This window comes from Musca autumnalis, unplaced genomic scaffold, assembly GCF_047663935.1.
Source record: "Musca autumnalis isolate F117 unplaced genomic scaffold, ASM4766393v1 scaffold_3, whole genome shotgun sequence".
In the NCBI taxonomy this organism is placed as follows: Eukaryota; Metazoa; Arthropoda; class Insecta; order Diptera; family Muscidae; genus Musca; species Musca autumnalis.
The window spans coordinates 145,922,373-145,945,662 of NW_027411866.1; the positions used below are offsets into that span (position 1 = coordinate 145,922,373).

Sequence of the window (23,290 nt, forward strand, 5' to 3'; positions counted from 1 at the left end):
TCGGTAAAATACGTAAAAATGTATAAAAGAAAAAAATGTTATATCACCATATCGTGATATAACATTATGTTAAATTCAAAAGCCATTCACTGAAGAATGATAGCAAAACAAATGTCTTATCTTGTTGTATTTATGTCTTTGGTTCGGGTCTTTATTGCCAAAGACATAAATACAACAAGATAAGACATTTCTTTTGCTATCATTTTTCAGTGAATGGCTTTTGAATTTAACATAATGTTATATCACGATATGGGGATATAACATTTTTTTCTTTTATACATTTTTACGTATTTATCCGAACTTACCGATCCAATTGACATGGAATTATTCTTGAATAGATCCTTGAATATATAAATTTCGTTTCTGATACCATTACATGAAATGTTCCTCCTTGGTTGCGATTTTGAATTAACTGCAACCTGTTAAGGGTAATGTTTCTATACATAATGTGTGTTCGTTTACTCAAAATTTGTACGAATTGTTACTGGATGTTGTTCGTTTACCCTACAGTACAATGCAAAAGACCTTAGCCGATTACAAGAAGTTACTGAACTTGTACAAATTGTTGAGTAAACGAACACACCTATAGTTTCGTAAACATTTTTTGTTGCATGCATTTTGTCAGGTCTTTATTACTTTAGCCCTGTTCCTTTACGTGCAAGAATCTTCAAGTTTTACAACTTTTTACTCGAAAAGCGTTCCTTTACTTCAGACACCATACAATTCATATGGAAGTAGATTACAACTTTTGCTACTTTTGCCAGTTTTACCATTTTCAAAAGTAAAGGAACAGACCATTTATGTCTTTGTTATTGCAAAGACATAAAGTAATAAAGACCTGACAAAATGCATGCAACAAAAAAATGTTTACGATACTTTGTATAGAAACATTACCCTTAACAGGTTGCAGTTAATTCAAAATCGCAACCAAGGAGGAACATTTCATGTAATGGTATCAGAAACGAAATTTATATATTCAAGGATCTATTCTTTGGTTATTGCTATACGTCTTTGCAATAATTTGATAAGTTTTCCTAATATGTGAACACCCCTAGTGCATGGCAATTGTAACAGCTGATGAAAAAGCGGTTAAATGTAGTCTGATTTCCTTCTTGCATTCCTCAACGAAAGAAAAGCGTTAAAATAATCTAATTCTAATGGCAGACATTGAAGATATTACTGAAAATGATTGCTGTGGAAATGGCTGTGCTAATTGTGTGCTAGATGTTCAAGTGAAAACGAAAAAAATTTGTGATAAAACGGGAAAAACAAATATCCTGTTGCAATACACCCCCTTTCGTTTATTCCAAAATAAACCACATTCAACCTATAACGATAATGTATGGGAGTTTCATTTCAAATCTGTGTGTGCAGAAAGTGTTGAAACTCCAAACGAAGCTGTTTCGAACTATATTCTAGACATGAATCCTGGTTACCATTTGATGCTACGTGCTCCTCAACGACAGCAACAAGAAAATGAAGAAAATTTTGAAAACTATGTTGAATTTAAAATGAAACGTTATTTGCTAAGACCATATTCCCCATATTGGTGGGATTTGCAGAAAATGGAATTTAAAATTCTTGTTAATTTGAAATGCAATGGTCCAATGTCAGATATTCTGCGTAACTTACAAATCGACAATGAAATGGAATTTCGTGGACCCATAGGAAAATTTGAATATACTGCAGATAACAAAGGTGATAATATCCTTATGATTATAAATCAAGGTGTAGCTGTTGCTCCCGCGTTACCCATTATTAAATGTATAATACAAAACGAGGAGGATTTAACACGCATTGTACATCTGTCATGCTTTGAAAATGTTGAAAACATTTATTTTAGACAAGAAATATATGATTTCCAAAAATTCTGGAATTACAAAGCTCACATATACCTTGCCCACGAAGTGTGTGAGGAGTGTGCGAAGTCTTCTTCACTATGTTCCCCGGATTGCAAAAACTTTAAACGTAAACTAAAATACAAAGAATCAATACACCCCGTACGCCTTGATGAAAATGAACTAGAGAAAATCATTAATACCTTAAAAAATGAATTACCACATATGCAAGTGGTATTAGCTGGCACTAGGAAGTTTCAACAATATTTCAAGAACATGCTATCAGGTGAATTATTTGGTATAAAGGATAATAATATTTATTTATTATAAAAAACATATAACTAAAATCGGATAAACTGTTATGTACTGTACAACTGCCTCTAAAAAGATTCGTTATAATGGAAATATTTTTTTCGCTTTATTCGTCGTTGGTATTTGTTGTGTCGTTTTCTAATTCGTAAAGTCTCAGTGCATCTATGAATGGCTTTAAAGGTGATAATTGTCACTGTTGCTTGTGTGGAGTACAATGACTATGACCAGCCGATATAAATGGTGACAACAATTCCATTGGTAGAGGAAATATAATTGTGGAATTCTTTTCGGCAGATATGTTAACCAACGTTTGCAAGTAACGTAACTGAAAAACAAAAATAAGAAATAATATTTTATTATTATAAAGGAAAATGAAATAAAAAGAAAAAATATGTGTACCTGTAATGCTGATGGACTTGAGGAAATAATCTCCGATGCCTCTTTTAAGGCCCTAGAAGACTTCATTTCACCTTCTGCCGCAATGACTTTGGCGCGGGCTTCACGCGCTGCCTCTGCTTCGGCAGCCATGGCTCTTTGTAGGGCAGTGGGTAGAGAAACGTCTTTACTGTAAAACAAACATTGTAATTGTAATTGGTATTTTCAATAACTATCAAGTGTTTTGTAATCAATGTACTTACATTTCAACCCTTTCCACCTTAACACCCCATGGATCGGTGGCCTCATCCAATGACATTTGCATGGTGTGTGATATTGTCTCACGTTCAGTTAATAACTCAGACAAATTTCTCGTACCCAACACATTACGCAGAGTGGTGGCTGCCAGTAATCTGGTGGAGTGACTGTAATTTGACACTTGTATAACCGATTTAAGAGGATCACTTATGCGATAATAAACCACAGCATCGACGGTTACTGTTACAGAGTCCTTTGAGAGGACTTCTTGTGGCGGTACATCAAATGAAACTGTTCTCAAATCAACTTTACAATAATCATCGACGCAAGGTAATACAAAAAATACACCGGGACCTGAAATAATGTGGAATATGAAATAAAAAAATCAGTTTTCTAAATAGTTTTAAACTTGCCTCTTGCTCCACCGCTACGTAATCGACCCATACGAAATATTACTGCTCTTTCATATTCCGAAACAACTTTGAAACATATGAACACGGAGATGGGGAAGGTTAGGACCATCAAAATTATCGACAATGTGGTGGCTAAAATCTCAACGCAGTTCATGTCATCATTTTCAGCTGCAATAAAAAAATAGAAGGTAAGTCCTAAATTTAGTTAGTTTTTTTTCAAGGCATATTCATATAAGGTGGAAGTGACAATCAGCTGTATTCTTACTTTTTTGTAAATTTAGTTTTCAAAATGTAATAGGGTCTACTCATGAAATTTGAAACTTCGAAATCTGCTACCATAAAATACAGCTTTTCCTCCTAATCGTGTAATAAAAATTACCTACGAGAGTTATGAATGCTTTATATTTACATTTTGCTTCAAATTTGTTCTAATAAATTACATTTATGTTTTTCAAAATACATTTATGTTTTTCCTGAAAATAAAATTGGAACGACCCTATTACACTGTGTGTAATTTTTTGTGTCATGGAAAATTAACCATATTCTGACACCGCAGCGTAATGGAAGACGAAAAATAAGAAGACACGTGTCTCGGCGTTTTTCCCTGTTACTTCGAATTTTGCGGTTATGGGCCCCCAAAGACCTGAGGCCTTGATGTCAAAAAGGACCATTTTGTCAGGCTCATATCTTCTAAACCGCTAAGAATTTTGGTTTACTCGTGGAGGCAAAGTTGTAGCTCTCATCTTAAAGAATAATAATTGTGAAGACATAAAATCTATTCAACCTTATCTTCAAGGTCAAAATCGTTAAGGTCAACTTTCCGTTATAATTTTTCTTCAGATTTTGGCCTACAGATATCAAACCGATCAAAATTGAATCAAACAACCAACTACAAAAATGTACCTTAGATCTCAATAAACAACTTTCGAGAACATATGAACCCTGTAGAAATGGTTCTTAAAGGTCAAAATAGCAAAACAAATGCATTTTTTATTTTCTTTTTTCGGTTTCTGCTCATAGAAATTAAACCATTAAAAATTCAAGAAAACATTCAACCACAATAATGTAGCGAATAAACCAGTATACAACTTTGTGGAACATCAGAGCTCACTAAGAACTGTTCTTAAAGGTCAAAATAGCAAAAAACTTTAGAAAATATTCGATTTTTATACTTTTTTCTCGAATTCTGGTCCATAGATACCGAACCGTTCAAAATTCAAGAATACAAGCAACTACAAAAATGTACCTAAGATCTCAGTTAACAACTTTCTAGAACATATGAACATTCTAGGAGCGGCCCTTTAAGCTCAAAATTCCATTAGTTTTCTCATTCTTTCCTGGTCAGGTCCGTAAATAACAAACCTTTCAAATTTTCTAGAGTGTTGAACAGTTTGTTATTTCCAGACCTGAGCATTAACCATAATAAAATTGTTAGTGAATTTTGAACATGAAGGACCGTTCCTAGAATGTTCATATGTTCTAGGAAGTTGTTAACTGAGATCTTAGGTACATTTTTGTAGTTGCTTGTATTCTTGAATTTTGAACGGTTCGGTATCTATGGACCAGAATCGGAGAAAAAAGTATAAAAATCGAATATTTTCTAAAGTTTTTTGCTATTTTGACCTTTAAGAACAATTCGTAGTGGGCTCTGATGTTCCACAAAGTTGTATACTGATATATTCGCTACATTATTGTAGTTGAATGTTTTCTTGAATTTTGAATGGTTTAATTTCTATGGAGCAGAAACCGAAAAAAGAAAATAAAAATTGCATTTGTTTTGCTATTTTGACCTTTAAGAACCATTTCTACAGGGTTCGTATGTTCTAGAAAGTTGTTTATTGAGATCTAAGGTACATTTTTGTAGTTGGTTGTTTCATTCAATTTTGATCCGTTTGATATCTGTAGGCCAAAATCTGAAAAAAAATTATAACGGAAACTTGACCTTAACGATTTTGACCTTGAAGATAAGGTTGAATGGATTTTATGTCTTCACAATTATTATTCTTTAAGATGAGAGCTACAACTTTGCCTCCACGAGTAATCCAAAATTCTTAGCGGTTTAGAAGATATGAGTCTGACAAAATGGTCCTTTTTGACATCAAGGCCTCAGGTCTTTGGGGGCCCATAACCGCGAAATTCGAAGTAACAGGGAAAAACGCCGAGACACGTGTCTTCTTATTTTTCGTCTTCTATCACGCTGAGGTGTCAGAATGTGGTTAATTTTTTTCGTGTTGCACAGTGTTATTCAATATTGTCTTTGACAATTAACTTTCATTAACAACAATGTTGTTTTTGTAAATTTGTTATGCCATTTTCAGACTGACGGTAATTCGTTCTCTATTCGTTGTTCGACCCCAAATTACGATATAATTACTTCATTTCCCATACAAAATTTTGAGAACGAACAACGATTTGTGTACTTTGTTCAATTTAAATTACTCTCAGAACAACGATAAAATATGTCCCATCTCTAACAAATGAAAGAATTTATCGAAATAAATTAATTATGACAGGAAAAATATAAAATTTAAAATTTATTAAAAACCCAAAAATTTTTAGAAAAACTGCAAAACCTGAATGAAAAGTAAACGGTTCAAGGACTAATATACTTTCAAATCATAGCAAATTTTCTCTTTTCGTTTATTGTAGTTGCATTTCTTGTCCATCGTTTCAAATTCGCGTACAAATTTAGGAACAAAAATCAAATGCCTGCCTGAAAGTCTGCAAATTATGCATTTTCACTCATGATTTTTACAAGGGAGTGACCCCGGAAAGAGGCACTCCATTGCACCGCATTTTAACTGACCCTTTGGCATTGCATTTTAACTGAACCTTTGGCACTGCATTTTAACTGACCCTTTGGCATTGCATTTTAACTGACCCTTTGGGGTAGAATAGGAGGCAGTCCAGAGCACGTGTTTTGAATAAAAAAATCAAACAAAAGCATTTATTATTTGTGTAAAACAAACATATTAATATCTTTATTACGTAAATTAACACAAATTATGAAAATTCTCTATTGAATTCAATCGCAAACATGTGTGTTTCCTCCGCTCTTCATTTAATCCAAGCTTAAGTGCTTTTGCTTCATCTGCTAAATGGGTTTGATATTGTCTTCCCATCACCAGTTAAGATTTCGACATATACTCCAACCGCACTCCATTGGGAAATTTTCTTCTCGTCAGTTACCGGAAAAATGTTCACAAATTAAATATTATTTAGTTTGTATTAACAAATGTTTGGAAATGTTAACACGATTATCTCTTTTTGGAAATGTATTCCGCTGCCTGTAGAGATGTACAAACTGATGTATGTACATGTAGGGATCTCTAACAACTGCTAATAAAATGTAGTGAATGGAGTGCCTTTTTCACGACTCCGTTGAAGTGCCTCCGGCTGTTGTTAAAATGTGACAGATGGATGTGATTCTTTGGATTGCATCCAAATGCGGTTAAAATGTGAGGAATGGAGTGCCTTTTGCACGACTCCGTTTGAACTGCATAAAAACATGCCGTGAAAGAAGTAGTCTACATTGCACTACTTCCAATTTATTTTGCTGGGATGGAAACGGAAACGAGATGGACCCATAGTTCCTCTTGGAGAAATACATAGAATCACTTTTATTTCACATTTTCATAGAAAGAGAATTGAGCCCCACGTTTATTGAAATTTCTAAAGTTTTAATAAGAACGTGATTACAGCGCCTAATTGAAGATGACGCCTGAAAATTTAAGCCCTGATTTTAATAAACCGCCAAAGAGCAACAAAAGAAATGAAGACAAAATAAAACGCATGTATGGAAGCAATATGACAAGCAAATGAAAAGAAATTGTTATTCGGAAGGCAATGCAAGACAAATGAAGCCGGGATGCACATCATCATTTAGTGAACGCAGCTCGACTCGACTTTGTTCCTTCTTCCAAGAGAAAGAGCGAATGGAAATATTTGAATGCGACAGGCAAATGTTTTGGCAAAAAAAAAAAAAATACGTAACAAACCTTATCGAGACGTTGAGCCGACAACGCCTACGAGCTCAAAATTCACGACGGTCTAAAGAAAGATATATTTTTTAAAGACAAATACACATTTTTGCTGATTTAAATGGTACTCAAATAGGTCTAGAGAAAAATGCAACTTTAACACTTCAAAAATTAAGTATTACAAATAATGAAAGGCAGTATGAACAACGCTTAAGCGGGCCATACACTATCAAATTGGCTTGTCCAGCCGATGAACTCCTTCTGTACGTGTGAGCTTAATACGTGTGTAGCAAAGCGTTCAATCAGCCTTCAATCTGCAACCGAAATCTTCAAATTTTCCTCTAAAAATGAATGAACTTAACATTTTTTTTATTTCATCACAAACACAATGTTTTGTTTTTCAAAATTTCTCTTTGACAATTTGGAAAATAAACCATATTCATCGGATGGATTGGGTTTCATTTTGAAAATCAAAACTATTTTGATTTTCCTCAATCCATAAAATTTTGAAAAAGTTACACATACTACTACAAATATTGACATCAAAATTTGATAGTGTATGCTCCACTTTACAAGTTTTAAATAAATGGCTATTGTGCTTTACTTTCCTTATGTATTGAGAAAAATATAACAATTGAACACAAGTATTTAGTAGTTGGTCACACGCAAATGACATATGATTCAACACAATCAATTATTCAAAGAAAAATAAAAAGGATTTGAACCCACGTCCTTGAAAACATATCAAAAATGTTGTCACGGCGTGTTAGCGTTCAAAGCCAAACTCATAACTTCATAGGCAGAGCAAAATAGCGTTTGCCATGAAGAAATACATTTCAACGGCCAAATATCCGTTAACGTATAAAAACACATTTGCATTTGAAAAACGAAAAGTTCTAGGACAGAGATGCCATTCGACAGTCGATACGTCTGAAGAGCTGCTTAACCAACAGCGAAACCAGGTAACGTAATTTGGTGACTATGTGGGTTCGAGTCATTGGCTTTCCATTTTCACTTGCAAAAAACTTCCGATCATTAAGCTTAACTCTAAACCAGAAAATTAATAAAAAGCAAATCAATTTGCCACCACAGCTTGTCGTTTAATAAAAACAACAGGATCATAATTTTTTTCTTGACTATGATTATATTGTCAAGCGGTATTCTTCTATTCGTCCTGGTGAGAAAAATATGTTTATTAATACTTTTTTAAGTTTGTTAATGATTTTGTATTGGTTTATTTTGGCAAAAAGGTAGGAGATCCTACAGACAATAAACTGCGAGCATTGGCGTATGATCCTTGTGGTATAATCTATTTTAAAACAGATATCAAAGACGACTACCCGAATCTACCACAGAGAATTTCTGGAAATTTTGAAGCAGTGAATCGCTCTTAGATGTGCACATAAAGGCTTTAAGTTTCAAAAAAGAAGTTTCAACACCTGTAAGACTTAAAACGGTTAATTCCAAGTGATTGTCACTACTTTTATGATAACATTCCGTATTAAAATTAAAGGATACATTTAATTTATATTCTCGGTATTTTGTGGGTATTGTAGACTTTATGAGACGGAGAAATGACCAGAGGGGTACAGCGTTTCCCGAATAAATTGATAGCTCTATATTTTGCACTATGAAGGAAGTCTTTAATATGAGCATAGGCTGATATTGCCAGCTCGCCACATAGGCACCCGGTCTGATGGGTCAGACCACATACCGATCATCGTCTCCGTAAAGAGACCACCCGAATCTATAAACTTTGACCGCTGTAATTTTTTAAACTAAGGAAAAATTTATTGCTGAGAGTTCAGAGAATTTACCGATAGCCGCATCAGAGAGCTGCCTATTTTCTTAGATCTTCGGGCAGTTGAGAAAATGTTCGTGTTTTCAAAAAGTATATACCTGTGGGCAGAAAAAAAACTGATGCACAAATTCCCAACAGACGCTTCTAAGTACTAAACCCAGCTGATGCAAGGATTCAAAATCCTAACAAAGATAGCGAAAAACTCGTGTCTATCGACGAATAGGATGTCGATTTTCATATCCCAAGCGCACTGACAACATAGCCATATCATTTGAGGACCGTCCTGTTTTGCAGCTGCCTTTTACAGACAATTTGAAGAAAACGACCCAAAAAACAGATCTCGAGTAAAGGAATGTATGCAGACGGCAGACAGGGACACCGCACAGTGATGCCGCTTCCTTGTAAACCTGGACAAAAATAGGAGTTGACCAAGGATGATGAATTTTTGTACAAGTACTTACGAGGGCATAGGAATGGACCATATAGGTTCCGATTTTGATATGGCCCCCATAAAAAGGGTGATCCAACTAGAGGTCCCCAACTTTATTAAAAAAACCAGTAAAAAAGTATCAGGCGGCTTTGCCGACAGAGATATACCCTCAGCCTGCATGGATTGAAACACTTTTTTCCCCAAAAAAAAAACTTATGTATTTAGAGGTTTTTCAAAATTTTGGGCGTATGAGCCGATAAAAATATGGATTGGATTTTGCATCATACTTGCCTACGAAAAACAGTATGCGGTTCGTTCTCTCTAGTCATTACATACGGTGCCATAAGGGATTTTTACACCTTTCGGGCTGTTTTCTCAAGAAGTATGGACTTGCAACTGAAAAAGCTTTTACCGTCGTAATTGAGGCAGCAAATGCAAGTTGCTTCAACAAAAATCAAAGCCATTCGTGAGCTGATCTTAAAGTGAATTTATCCGAAATTTTGTGTGGAAGGTACCCGACAGAGTGGACAAATATAGTCCATATTCAAACCTGATCTATATGGACAAAATCGGTCAATCGGCCGTGGGCACAATTTTTCCGAACATTTTTGAACTTTTATGAGGGAGGCACCTGAGGGGGTGGACCGATATGTCTTATCTTCGAATTTAAACTAAGTTTGAGCAAAATATTACGAAGGCCAAATTTTGGACCGAATCCCAACATCCGTTCGAGAGTTATCTTGAGGTCTAACCACTACACACGGTGTCAATGTGGTTTTTTGTAACATTCAGGCTATTTTCTCAGGAAGTATGGATTTGCCTCTTATGAAACTTGTACCGTCGTATGGTGGGCAGTGAATACAAGTTTTTACAACAAAAATCAAAGCAATTCGAAAGCAGGCCTTAAACTGAACTTTTTCGAAATTTTGTGTGGGACGTACCCGAAGAAGTGGACGGATAGAGTTCAAATTGGAACCTTATCTACATATGTCTGGTAGAAATTTCGAACTTTTGTGGTGGAGGCACCTGAAAGAGTGGACCGATATGGCTCATATTTGAACTTAAAATAAGTTTGGGCAAAATTTTAGGGAGGTCGAATTTTGGACCAAATCGGTTAATCCGTTTTGTGCGCACCAGCCAGCCAGTCAGACAGACGGACAGACGGACGGATATTGCTAAATCGACTCCAAATTATCTGAAACGGATTTCGTCCAAACATACTTGGGGTCTAAAACCATAATTTCGATGAGGCATATTTTGTCCGTATGATAGCGTATATTCCCTCGTTAGCATAAATGCTGAGGGTATAAAAAAACACAGAAAATTGTAATTGAATGGAAAATGTTTATTATTATTTTAAAGAACATTCTTTGGCATTTATTTTTTTTAAGTTTGCCCACTTAAATAATTCTTTAAAGTATTCTTTTGTCATAGTTTGGATTTATCAAACAGATTTAAAGCGTTTCGGTTAACTTAAAGTTAAAAGTGAGGGTTGAATTTCAAAGAGGAGCTTCTTGGTATTAACTTTCAATGTGAAAATTATATCCAAATTGGTTTTGTTTGCATTTTCAAATCCATTAGATAGTAAAAAAACACACGTAATAATGGCCCTATGTCTATAAAATGTTGGCCGTAGAGTCCATTTTTTCCTGAATCATTCGAACATTTTGATTGGTAACTGACGAATGACACGCGTGATGTTTTGCCCCAAGACCTGAATCGATGCGGGGTTGTCCGCATACACTTATGACTTTACATATACCCACAGGAAAAAGTCTAATGGTGTGATATCACACGATCTTGGTGGCCAATCGACAGTCCTAAAACCTAAAATTATCTGCTCATCGATGTGTTCGCTTAATAAATCCATTGATTAATGCCATGTGGAGAAGTAGCGTCGTCTTGTTGAAACCAAAATGTCGCCGAGGTCACGATCCTCATTTGCAGGCATCAAATAATCGGCGACCATTACATTGAAGGTTACGTTCTCGTCGACATAATTTTTGAAGAAATATGGGCTGATGATTCTACCACCGGACAAACCACACTAAACCGTTGTTTTTCTGGATGAATTGACACCTCTTGATTCTCTTTAAAGCCAGAAATGAGCTGTTGTGTATTTAGATTGAAAGTAAGCACGCGTTGAATAATGTTTAATAAAATATTGCTTTATTAAATAAATAACTAACAACAAAGATGAATATAAAATCGAATATAAAAATGGAGTCGAACGTTTTGATATGTTTGATGGTTGAAATCGAAGTGAACAAAGATTGTAACTAGTAAGCAAAATGGCAGTTACCAATAATAGGTCTGTCTGGTTACCCTAAAATTTGTAACAATTTGTACCAATTGTTGCTGGAAGTCGTCTGTTAACACAACAAACCAGCAAAAGAGAGCAATTCGAGAGAGACATTTTGACAGTTCTTTCACTGAGAGGTTGCCAATTCTTGCTGGACAAATTTCTTCTAGCAAACATTTGCAAGTCTTCTTCTTACTGAAAACAATCAATCATCTGTTTTTAATTTTTTGTTGATTTATGTTTGTGAAAATAAAAAACAATTTTATTGCGGAAATAGCAAGTCCAATTGTATTAGTTTTTTGTAGAACAAAGTTGCGAGGTGGAAAAATCCATTTTTGGGTCATTTCCTTTTTTTATTTTTAATAAAATACACATTTTTGCTTCCATTGGTTCCTTCATTGGCCGACAAATTGTTCTGTTTTGGCAAGTCAGCTGATTGCTTGCTGGTTTTTGCTGGGAAGATGTCTGTTTACTTTTTATAATTTTCTAGCAAAAGAGAATAAAAGCTCCTTACTCTCTGAGAAAGTTCTTGCTAGACAATTCTTGCTGGAAAAGTAACCAGACAGACTTAATGTAGCGAATTGTTAATTAGTACAAAAGATACATTAGCTGGTTCTGGTTACCCTAAAATTTGTAACAATTTGTACCAATTGTTGCTGGAAGTCGTCTGTTAACACAAAAAACCAGCAAAAGAGAGCAATTCGAGAGAGACATTTTGACAGTTCTCTCACTGAGAGCTTGCAAATTCTTGCTGGACAAATTTCTTCTAGCAAGCACTTGCAAGCTCTTCTTCTTCCTGAAAACAATCAATCAGCTGTTTTTAGATTTTTGTTGATTTATGTTTGTGAACATTAAAAACAATTTTATTGTGGAAATAACATAGTCTAATTGTATTATTTTATGGAGAACAAATTTGTAAAGTGGAAAATACTTTTTTGTTTCATTTTCTTTTTATTTTTAATAAAATACAACGTGATTGTTCTTTTGTTGGAGGACAAATTGTTCTGTTTTGGCAAGTCAGCTGATTGCTTGCTGGTTTTTGCTGGGAAGGTGTCTGTTTACTTTTTACAATTTTCTAGCAAAAGAGAATAAAAACCCCTTACTCTCTGAGAAAGTTCTTGCTGGGAAAGTAACCAGACAGACTTAGTGTTGTCAACTTTTATTTGAACTTTTCATTCATAATGTTGCATTTTAAAGTTACCGATTTTTGTCGGTAACTCAAAAAATGAGTTAAAGAATCGCACTAATGGAGTTGGTTTACAATTTTTAATGGACGGACACAGATCTTAAAATCGCTTTATCTCGTCGAGATATGAATTTTGCTATGCCACATTGGGGGTCTACGACGAATATTTCGCTGTGTTACATGAATTTTTGGAAAAAACGATCTTTTAATACTCTTTCCACAATGTGCTGTAGGGAGTTATTGCAAAATAATTATAAATAAGAGCAATTATAAATTTAATGTGGTGTTTCAAAGATTTAATTTGTTCTAAAATAATTCATTTTTGGATTGTTGGTCGAATTGGATATTTGGTCGAATGAATTATAATCCCGGATTTATTTTATATAATAAAGATTTTCGCAGTTAATCGGTGTAAAATGAACAACAAATTCTGTTTTCTTTTCTCGGAGGTTTAATCCAATCTCCTAAATTGTTTAATATTTGACCAAATATTCCAACCGATTGCGGTACACATTTTAACTTCGGTGAAGTTTTTCTTAAAATTTTAAATTTCTTCTTAAAACGTGAAAGTGCAAACAATTCCTCTACGCTATCTAAAATAGCGACACACTTTATTTCCCAATTTCTTATATAAACAAACAAACAATTAATTTACTTTTTATTGTCCACTCGAAAAATGTGGGTGAATATGTATGGCCTATTACACTTATTCTCATAAATCGACCACCAACGTTCTCCGAGACACTGCTGATCAATCACCATGGGATACTTTTTCTTACGCACAAAAACAGCAAAAGCAACACTTGCTTTTTAGGGAAATAAACAAACTTTAAACAAAATAAACAATAACTATGCTTCCAGTGCATATACAGATACAGATGTATGTACATATGTGTGTATTATGTTTGGTTCTTGCGAAAGCAAACATGACAGCAAAGAAATGGTAGTTCTTGTATCGCGCGAAGACAGACACCTGCTCAACTTAATCAAATTGTTTACACTAAACAAGTAATAAATTTCTTTAAGGTATAAACAAATTTGCCTAAGTAATTGACCCACATAAATTAATGTGAAATTGTTAAAATGTCAATTAGGATCGTTTTTGGGGAATTTTTAAATTAAAATTGTTTGGATTAATTGCGTTTATAAATTACACGAACAATTAGTTATTAACAACCATAAAAACTTGGGGTTTAAGGAACAGGTGATGTGGAAAACTGCCACCTGGAAAATAAAGGCCGCGTAGATATGCGGCTTAATGTGTGCGGAAACACGATTTTCGTATGCTTTGACTTTTGACTTAAAGTCGGAAGAACATGCAACTTTATGAATTAAGCCAGAAATCCTCTTATGTGACGATGCCTTAAGAACTGGAACTATAACTTCTCGTAGAATATTGACCAAGAAATTTAGTTATTCTTAAACACAATATTTGAAATATTTGACAGACAAAAAGCTAATACCTAGTAGTCTCCAAAGTCACTACTAGAGAAAAACTAATCCAACACATACTTTGAAATGACCTTAAAATTTTCAACATTTTGTAAATTTTCAATTTCATGTAATTGAGTTCATGATTAAAATATTCACTTTTTATGTTCAAAATAGCATTAAAATATTTCCATTCACAAAGATTTAATGCTTCTTATATGGGTTTTCAATTGTTTTTTTTTCATTCCTTAATACCGTGTAAAAACATTTTCAAAACGTATATTTGGCACGGATTGTTTTTCTCCAAAAAATATTCATTGAAAACTATAAAAGTGATGTTCATCACATTTGTTTGAATTTTATCCATCGGCATTCGGCAATGAACGAATAGAAAGCAAAAAAAAAACTAATTGCACATGAAAATAATAAAAACATCATTTGTAGTCGTTTTACGAACAAATTCACAGCCATATGAAATTATAAAATCGATTAATATCGACGATAAATCTCTGCAGTGTATTGTGTTTTTGGAAATATGAATTAAATTAAAAAAAGAACACAAACGTGTATACATAATTCAAAACTATTTTAGTTATATACCTATGTGTATAAAGTATATAGTAAATATTTACTTAAAATTTATTATTCTGTAAATTTGTTCGTACATAATCAAGTTGTTGTTGCATGTTCTTTTATTATCCTACCACATATTTGTTGTGATTAGTTTGAAATTTTTGTTGTTTCACCAAAGTATTTTCAAAATCGTAAATATTTACATTACAGGTTAATTGACAGTCATAATATTCCATTTCAGTCTTATTGAGGCTATTTTAGTTGTTGTTTTTTATTATTAGTTCCATTGTTTTTGAGTTTATGTAACACTCACGGTGTATCAAAGAAAATTGAGAGCGGAAATGGCTAGATTTCCAGGAATACCATAAATTTAAGGTTGTATGTAAGATACCTGGGTGACGTAGGGGATGAAAGATACCAAGGGACGGTTCTGACCGGCTTTAACATGGCAAAGTCCAAGATTTATCTTGGTCCCTCTTTCATCTCAAGTGGACACTGACCTCCCCGTGGTGTCTGGCTGCCTTTAACACCCGTTTAGTGAGCTAAAATGTGCCGCGCGTTAACCCATAAGAACGTTAAAAGCTTGGGTTTGGGCGCAGGGTTAGTAACCCTCCCCTAGAAAAAGCAGCCTACTATGAAAAAACAAAAGAAAGGAAAAACAAATCCCTCAAAAGTTGACGACCCCCGCAAACGTTTTAAGGGCCATGATCTGCGAATCTGCACCTGGAATGTTCGCACTCCTTATAGGAAGACCCTTGGTCTTATATAAGAAGCGTTTAATGTTCTAAAAGAAGACCTCCAGATATAAGACGACCTTCTATGTGAAGACCCCAAATCTTTTAAAAGTAGACATCCAGATCTTCTATAAAAAACTCCATGTCTTCTATAAGTAGACCTCCTGATCTTCTATATGCAAACGTCCTGCTCTTCTATGAGCAGACCTCCTGCTCTTGTATAAGAATGAAAAGAGTTCCTGCTCTTCTGTGAAAAGAGTTCCTGCTCTTATATGAGAAGACCTCCTGCTCTTCTATAAGATCTCCTGCCCTTCAATATGCAAACGTCCTGCTCTTCTATGAGAAGACGTCCTTCTCTACTATGAGCAGACCTTCTGCTCTTGTATAAGAAGACGTCCTGCTCTTCTATGAGCAGACCTCCTGCTGCCCTTCTATATCAGTGATGGCCAAAAACACACATTTGCAGATTATAACTTGCGCTAGTGTGAGTGGAAACGTAAACAATGCATTAACCGAACGAATGTGTTTACAGTGTACGTGTGTGTCGTATGCCCGCGGGCATAGGAAAGTTGTTGTTGGCGGCCATCACTGTTCTATATGCAAACGTGCTGCTCTTATATGAGAAGATGTCCTTTTCTTCTATAAGACGACCTTTTGCTCTTCAAGAAAAATACATCCTGCCCTTCTATGAGAGGACCTTCTGCTCTTCTATGAGGAAACGTCCTGCTCATCTATAGGAAACCCTCTTCTTCTATAAGGACTCCTTTGAGGTTTTCTATTATAGTAGACAAAAGACGTTTTTAATGTCTCCTATATATGACAGAATATCTCTTAAAGTCTTCTCTAGTAGACAGAATACCTTTTATAACATTCTCTAGGTGGCAGAATTCCTTTAGGGTCTTCTCTATTAGACGAAAGGCCTTTTAAGGTCTTATTGGAGAAAGACAACTTTATAAGGTCTTCTAGAGCAGGCAGAATACATTTTATTGTATTCTTTAGGAGACAAAAGACCATTTAAGGTCTTCCCTAATAGACTAAATATTTTTTAAGGGTTTCTATAGTAGACACAAGGCCTTTCAAAGTCTTCTATAGTATACAGAAGACCTCTCTAGATCTTCTCTAGTAGACAGAAGACCTATTAAGGTCTTCTATTGTAGACAGATGACCCTTTAAACTGTTCTTAGTAGAAATACCACGTTTTAAGGTCTTAAAGTAGATATACGACCCTTTAAAGTCTTTTGTAGTAGACGGAAGTCCGCGTTAGGTCTTCCCAAGTAGACAGAAGTCCTTTTAGGGTATTCCCTTGTAGACAGAAGACATTTTAAGGTGTTCTATGGTTGACTGAAGACCTCTTAAGGTTTTCTGTAGTAGACAGAAGACCTTTTAAGGACTTTTCTAGTAGACAGAAGTCCTTCTAGGGTCTTCTGTATTAGACAGAAGACATTTTAAGGTATTCCCTAGTAGAGAGAACACATTTAAGGTATTATCTAGTAGAAAGAAGGCCATTTTAGGTCTTCTATAGTAGACAGATGACCGTTTATGGTATTCTCTAGTAGACAGAAGACTCTATAAAAATCGTGGAAATTTTATTTTTACACATGATGGAATACGGGCACGTATGAGTGGTGGCAACAGTCATACGCCATCATGTGCTTCATCTATTAAAATTGTATGTTCTAATATCTTTCTCCTTTATTTCAAAGCAAATGCTTTCAACGAATTAATTTTTGAAGTATCCAAATACCATGCTTAGGAGGTTAAACAGGATAAAAGGGATCTGAATATTGACCTTTTAAGGTATTCTCTAGTAGACAGAAGACCATTTAAATTCTTCTATAGAACAGAACACTTTGTATGTTCTTTTATAGTAGTAGACGGAGTACCTTTTATAGTAGATGGAAGGCCTTTTAAGGCCTTCTATAGTAGGCAGAAGACCTTTCAAGTAGGCCTTTTAAGATGTTTTATGGTAGACGGAAGACATGTTAAGGTCTTCTCTAGTAGACAAATGATCTTTAAATGACTTCCGCAGCTGGCCCTTTAAGGCCTTCTATAATAGACAGATCACATCCATTACACAGAATACCTTTTGAGGTATTCTAATGTAAACATATGACTTTTTAAGGTATTCTATAGTACACAGAAAATCCTTTAAGGTATTTAAGTATAGAGGACACAACACCTCTTAAAGTTAAGAATACCTGCTAAGGACTTCTATAGTAGAGCGAAGTTCTTTTAAGGTCTTCCGCAGTACACAGCAGACCTTTTATTTTCTTCCCTACTGGACATAAGACCTTTTAAGGTCTTCTATTGTATACAGGTGACCTTTTTAGTTTTCTGTACTAGACAGAACACCTCCAGTAAACAGACGATCTTTTAAGGCATTCTCCAGTAGACAGGAGACCTTTTGAGGTCTTCTATTATAGGCAGAGGACTTATAGTAAACAGGAGGCCCTTTAAGATCTTCTGTGGTAGACAGAAGGCCCTTTAAAGTCTTCTATAGTAGACAGAAGGCCCTTTAGGGTCTTCTATAGTAGACAGAATACTTTTTAAGATCTCCTATGTTAGACAAAACACCTCTCAAGGCCTTCTTTCGCAGACAGAGTCATTTTAGGGACATCTAGACGGAAGGCCTTAAGGTCTTCTATATTAGACAGAAGGCCCTTTAGGGTCTTCTATAGTAGACAGAATACTTTTTAAGATCTCCTATGTTAGACAAAACACCTTTCAAGGCCTCCTTTCGCAGACAGAGTCATTTTAGGGACATCTAGACGGAAGGCCTTAAGGTCTTCCCTAATAGACTGAATACTTTTTCAAAGTCTTCTATAGTAGACAGAAGGCCCTTTGATGTCTTTTACAGTAGACAGAAGGCCTTTTAAGGTTTTTTATAGTAGACAGAAGACGTTTTTAATATCTCCTATATTTGACAGAACACTTCTTAAGGTCTCTAGGAGACAGAATACCTTTTCAGGCATTCTCTGGTAGGCAGAAGGTCTTCTCTATTAGACGGAAAGCCTTTTAATGTCTTGTATAGTAGGCAGACGAATTTTTAAGGTCTTCTATAGTAGGCAGAAGACTTTTTAAGGTCCTCTGTAGTATACAGAACACCTCTTAAGATATTTTCTAGTAGACAGAAGATCTTTTGGCTCTTTTCTATTAGATAGAAGACATTTTAAGGTATTCTCCAGTGGACAGAAGGCCTTTTAAGGTCGTTTCTAGTAGACATTAGACTAAGGTCATCCCTAGTAGACAGAATACCTTTTAAGATATTCTATTGTAGAAAGAAGACAGTTTAAGGTCTTCTATAGTAGACAGAAGGTCTTTTAAGATATTCTCTAGTAGACAGAAGTCCTTTCATGGTCATCCCTATTACACAGAAAACCTTTGAATGTATTCTCTAGTAGGCAGAAGACAATTTAAGGTCTTCTTAGTAGAAATACCACGTTTTAAGGTCTTAAAGTAGATAGAAGACCTTTTAAAGTCTTCTATAGTAGACGGAAGTCCGTTTTAAGTCTTTCCATGTAGACAGAAGTCCTTTTAGGGTATTCCCTTGTAAACAGAAGACATTTTAAGGTGTTCTATGGTTGATAGAAGATATCTTAAGGTATTCTGTAGTAGACAGAAGTCCTTCTAGGGTCTTCTGTATTATACAGAAGGCATTTTAAGGTACTCCCTAATAGACAAAATACCTTGAAGGTATTATCTAGTAAAAGGAAGGCCATTTTAGGTCTTCTATAGTAGACAGATTACCTTTTATGGTATTCTCTAGTATACAGAAGACCTCTATAAAAATCGTGGAAATTTTATTTTCACACATGATGGAATACGGGTACGAATGAGTGGTGGCAACAATCATAAGCCACCATGTGCTTCATTTATTAAAATTGTATGTTCCAATATCTTTTTCCTTTATTTCAAAGCAAATATTTTGGACGAATTAACTTTTGAAGTATCCAAATATCATGCGTAGGAGGTTAAACGGAAAAAGGGCTCTAAATATTGATTTTTGTACAAGATTGTACTGATTTTCACTGAGAAAGAAGTAGAAGCCAGAAGATATTTTAAGTTCTTCTATAGGAGACAGACGACCTTTAAAGGTCTTCTATAGAAGTAGACGGAAGACCCTTTAAGACCTTCTCCAGTAGACAGAAGACATTCTAAGTTATTCCGTAGTAGATAGAATAGCCTTTGAGGTCTTCAATTGTAGACAAGAGGACCTTTTAAGGCATTCTCTAGTAGACAGAAGTCCTTTTAGGCTCTTTCTATTAGATAGAAGACCTTTTAAGGTATTCCCTAGTAGAGAGAACACATTTAAGGTATTATCTAGTAGAAAGAAGGCCATTTTAGGTCTTCTATAGTAGACAGATGACCGTTTATGGTATTCTCTAGTAGACAGAAGACCATTTAAATTCTTCTATAGGACAGAACACTTTGTATGTTCTTTTATAGTAGTAGACGGAGTACCTTTTATAGTAGATGGAAGGCCTTTTAAGGCCTTCCATAGCAGGCAGAAGACCCTTCAAGTAGGCCTTTTAAGGTGTTCTCTGGTAGACAGAAGACCTGCTAAGGTCTTCTCTAGTAGACAAATGATCTTTAAATGACTTCCGAAGCTGACAAAGGTCTTCTATAATAGGTAGATCACCTCCATAAAACAGAATACCTTTTGAGGTATTCTAATGTAAACAGAGAACCTTTTTAGGTATTCTAAGGTTAAGAAGACCTTTTAAGGTTAAGAAGACCTTTTAAGGTCTTCTATAGTAGACAGAAGTTCTTTTAAGATCTTCCGCAGTACACAGCAGACCTTTTCTTCCCTGCTGGACATAAGACCTTTTAAGGTCTTCTATTGTATACAGATGACCTTTTAAGGTTTTCTATAATAGACAGAACATCTCCAGTAGACAGAAGACCTTTTAAGGTATTCACCAGTAGACAGGAGACCTTTTGAGGTCTTCTATTATAGGCAGAAGACTTTTTAAGATCTCCTATGTTAGACAAAACACCTCTCAAGGCCATCTTTAGCAGACAGAGTCCTTTTAGGATAATCTCTATTAGACGGAAGGCCTTTTAAAGTCTTCTATAGTAGGCAGAAGACCTTCAGCAGTACACAGCAGACCTTTTATTTTCTTCCCTACTGGACATAAGACCTTTTAATGTCTTCTATTGCATACAGATGACCTTTTAAGGTTTTCTATAATAGACAGAACACCTCCAGTAGACAGAAGGCCATTTAAGGTCTTCCATAGTAGACAGAAGACTTTTTAAGATCTCCTACGTTAGACAGATCACCTCTCAAGGCTTTCTTTAGCAGACAGACTCCTTTTAGGGTCATCTCCATTAGACGGAAGGCCTTCTAAAGTCTTTAAAGTATTTTAAGGTCTTCCCTAATAGACTGAATACTTTTTTAAAGTCTTCTATAGTAGACAGAAGACCTTTTGATGTCTTCTATAGTAGACAGAAGGCCTTTTGAGGTCTTCTTCTATTGTTAATTATTATTAAGGTATTCTCTATTCGACAGAATAGCTTTTATGATAATCCCTAGTAGACATAAGACCATTAACGCTATTCTCTAGTAGATGGAAGACCTCTATAAAAATCGTGGAAATTTTATTTTCACACGTGTACGTATGAGTGATCACAGCAATCATACGCCACCATAAGGGTTATTTATTGTATATTAATACTCCTTTTTCAGATGTAATTCGAATTATTTTAATTGTAATTCGAAAATTCTATTTGTAATTCGTAACATTTCTTTTGTAATTCGAGAATTCCATTTGTAATTCGAATTATTCCATTTGAAATTTGAATTATTCCATATGTAATTCGAATTATTCCATTTGTAATTCGAATGATTTCCTTCATAATTTCAAATAAAATAATTCGAATAACAAATGGAATAATTCGAATTACAAATGAAATAATTCGAATTACAAATGAAATAATTCGAATTACAAATAGAATAATTCGAATTACAAATGGAATAATTCGAATTACAAATGGAATGTTGCGAATTACAAAAGAAACGAAATGAATTACAACTAAAATGTTTCGAATTACATCTGAAAAAGGTGTAGAGTTGGACAATCTCGTTCAATTGAACGATCCGGATCACTGTCCTCGTTCAAATGCGAATGAGTAACATCATAAAAACAAAGTGTGAAATTAAGTATACGCAGTTTTGTCAAAGAAATTACGGATGTCCATTGAACGAGATAGTGATCCGGAACGTTCAATTGAACGAGATTGCCCAGCTCTAATATTTACTACTAGATTTGTGGCAATTGAACTACATTGAAATATTTAGTTCACTATCAAGTTCAATGGACACCGGTCGCATGAATGAACAAACTGCGTATACTTAATATCTCACGTTAGTTTGTATTATGTTACTCATATGTTTTTGAACTAGGACAGTGAACTCGGTCGTTCAATTGACCAACTCTATTTACTACATGCTGTCTTAGTCATTTATTCCAAAGTAAATATTTTCGACGAATTAATTTTTGAAGCATCCAAATTGCATGCATAGAGGCTTAAACTGGAACAAGTGTTTCGAACAGTGCTTTCAGTATTATTTTCACTTCGAAAGAAGAAAGAAAAAATATTTTCACATCGAAAACATTCTTTAATTTCTGAATATTGTCTTCTTCCACTAAAGTCCAGGTGTACATGTTTCCCTTGACGTCTAGCAGTAATTTTCTAATTTCTGAAGAATTTCTTGAATTTTTGGTGTTTACAAAATTGCATTCCATTTTCCTAAGCTTCTTTGTTATATTAATTAAAATATAAATATGAAATTAAAATAATATTTCAATGATAGATTTATAATAAACAACAAATTTTTTAAAACAACATTTTTTAATCGTAAAAAAATTAAACACATAAAAAATTGCACGCACGATACGAATATATTGGAATGCCAAATTTCGAACCAAAAATAATTCAATATTTCTTTGTTTTATGTTTATCTTTCTGAAAAATCGATAACCTACACGTCTTTAATCCTTGATATGTGCGAGTATGTTCCGTTGGCGGTATTGTCATTGTATGTGAACGAATATCGGTTGAAGGAAAACGGATTGCATCAGGAGCTGCTGCTGCCATACGCGCCCGATTTTGTAAACGCGGTGAGGATGTAATCATTTTAATTTTCGTGTTATTCTTTTGTTCTGTCTCACTTCAAATTAGGAAATTATCACGATCTTTGCCGATCGAAGTATTGGCCGCAACTGACTAAAGAAAATTGCTGCTTTAAGTATGCCGGCCTTTTCAAAACATGAAAAAATTCTCAACTTATTGATACGTTACGTTTATTCCCTGATCGAATAGAAAGAAATTGTGTTAATGTTAATACATGTGGTGTGCATTCCGCTGGACAGCCAGCAGTAGCAGCGGCACTAATCTGCTGCCAGCAAAAATACTATGAATCGCAGCAGCAAAATCACAAATCTCAATGAAATTGAATTGAAAATTTCTATTGATTTGTTTTGAAAAAAAAACAAATTTCAGTACATATTTTATGTGGCGGACAAGTAGATATAGCAACACCACCATCCATCCAATCACCCCCAATGTGTGAAATGGAGCAAAATATCGACTATTTTTCCAGGCGCAATGTCGGTCGGCGGTAAATCTTTTGTTTACTTTAGGGTATCGTGCA

General features: G+C 34.7%; 2 protein-coding genes across 2 annotated transcripts; one reads left to right on the forward strand and one right to left on the reverse strand.

Annotated features, from left to right (window-relative positions):
* Positions 1–1,084: 1,084 nt before the first annotated feature.
* Positions 1,085–2,168, forward strand: LOC141396352 (NADH-cytochrome b5 reductase-like). Its single transcript, XM_073971729.1, has one exon. The coding sequence runs from the start codon at positions 1,158–1,160 to the stop codon at positions 2,166–2,168; it is 1,011 nt and encodes a 336-aa protein (XP_073827830.1). The 5' UTR covers positions 1,085–1,157.
* On the reverse strand, positions 2,130–22,870 carry LOC141396353 (band 7 protein AGAP004871-like). The gene is made up of 5 exons (XM_073971730.1): positions 22,623–22,870; positions 3,197–3,364; positions 2,789–3,137; positions 2,550–2,715; positions 2,130–2,475 (listed from the first exon to the last, which is right to left on the reverse strand). The coding sequence occupies exons 1-5, from the start codon at positions 22,771–22,773 to the stop codon at positions 2,341–2,343; spliced, it is 969 nt and encodes a 322-aa protein (XP_073827831.1). The 5' UTR covers positions 22,774–22,870; the 3' UTR covers positions 2,130–2,340.
* Positions 22,871–23,290: the final 420 nt, after the last annotated feature.

Coding starts and splice junctions, on each gene's coding strand:
- LOC141396353 (XM_073971730.1), bottom strand. CDS start 22,773: ATGATTACATCCTCACCGCGTTTACAAAATCGGGCGCGTATGGCAGCA. Junction 3,365..22,622: donor ATATCAAGGATTAAAGACGT/GTAGGTTATCGA, acceptor TTTTTATTGCAG/CTGAAAATGATGACATGAAC. Junction 2,716..2,788: donor AAGGTGGAAAGGGTTGAAAT/GTAAGTACATTG, acceptor TTTGTTTTACAG/TAAAGACGTTTCTCTACCCA.
- LOC141396352 (XM_073971729.1), top strand. CDS start 1,158: ATGGCAGACATTGAAGATATTACTGAAAATGATTGCTGTGGAAATGGC.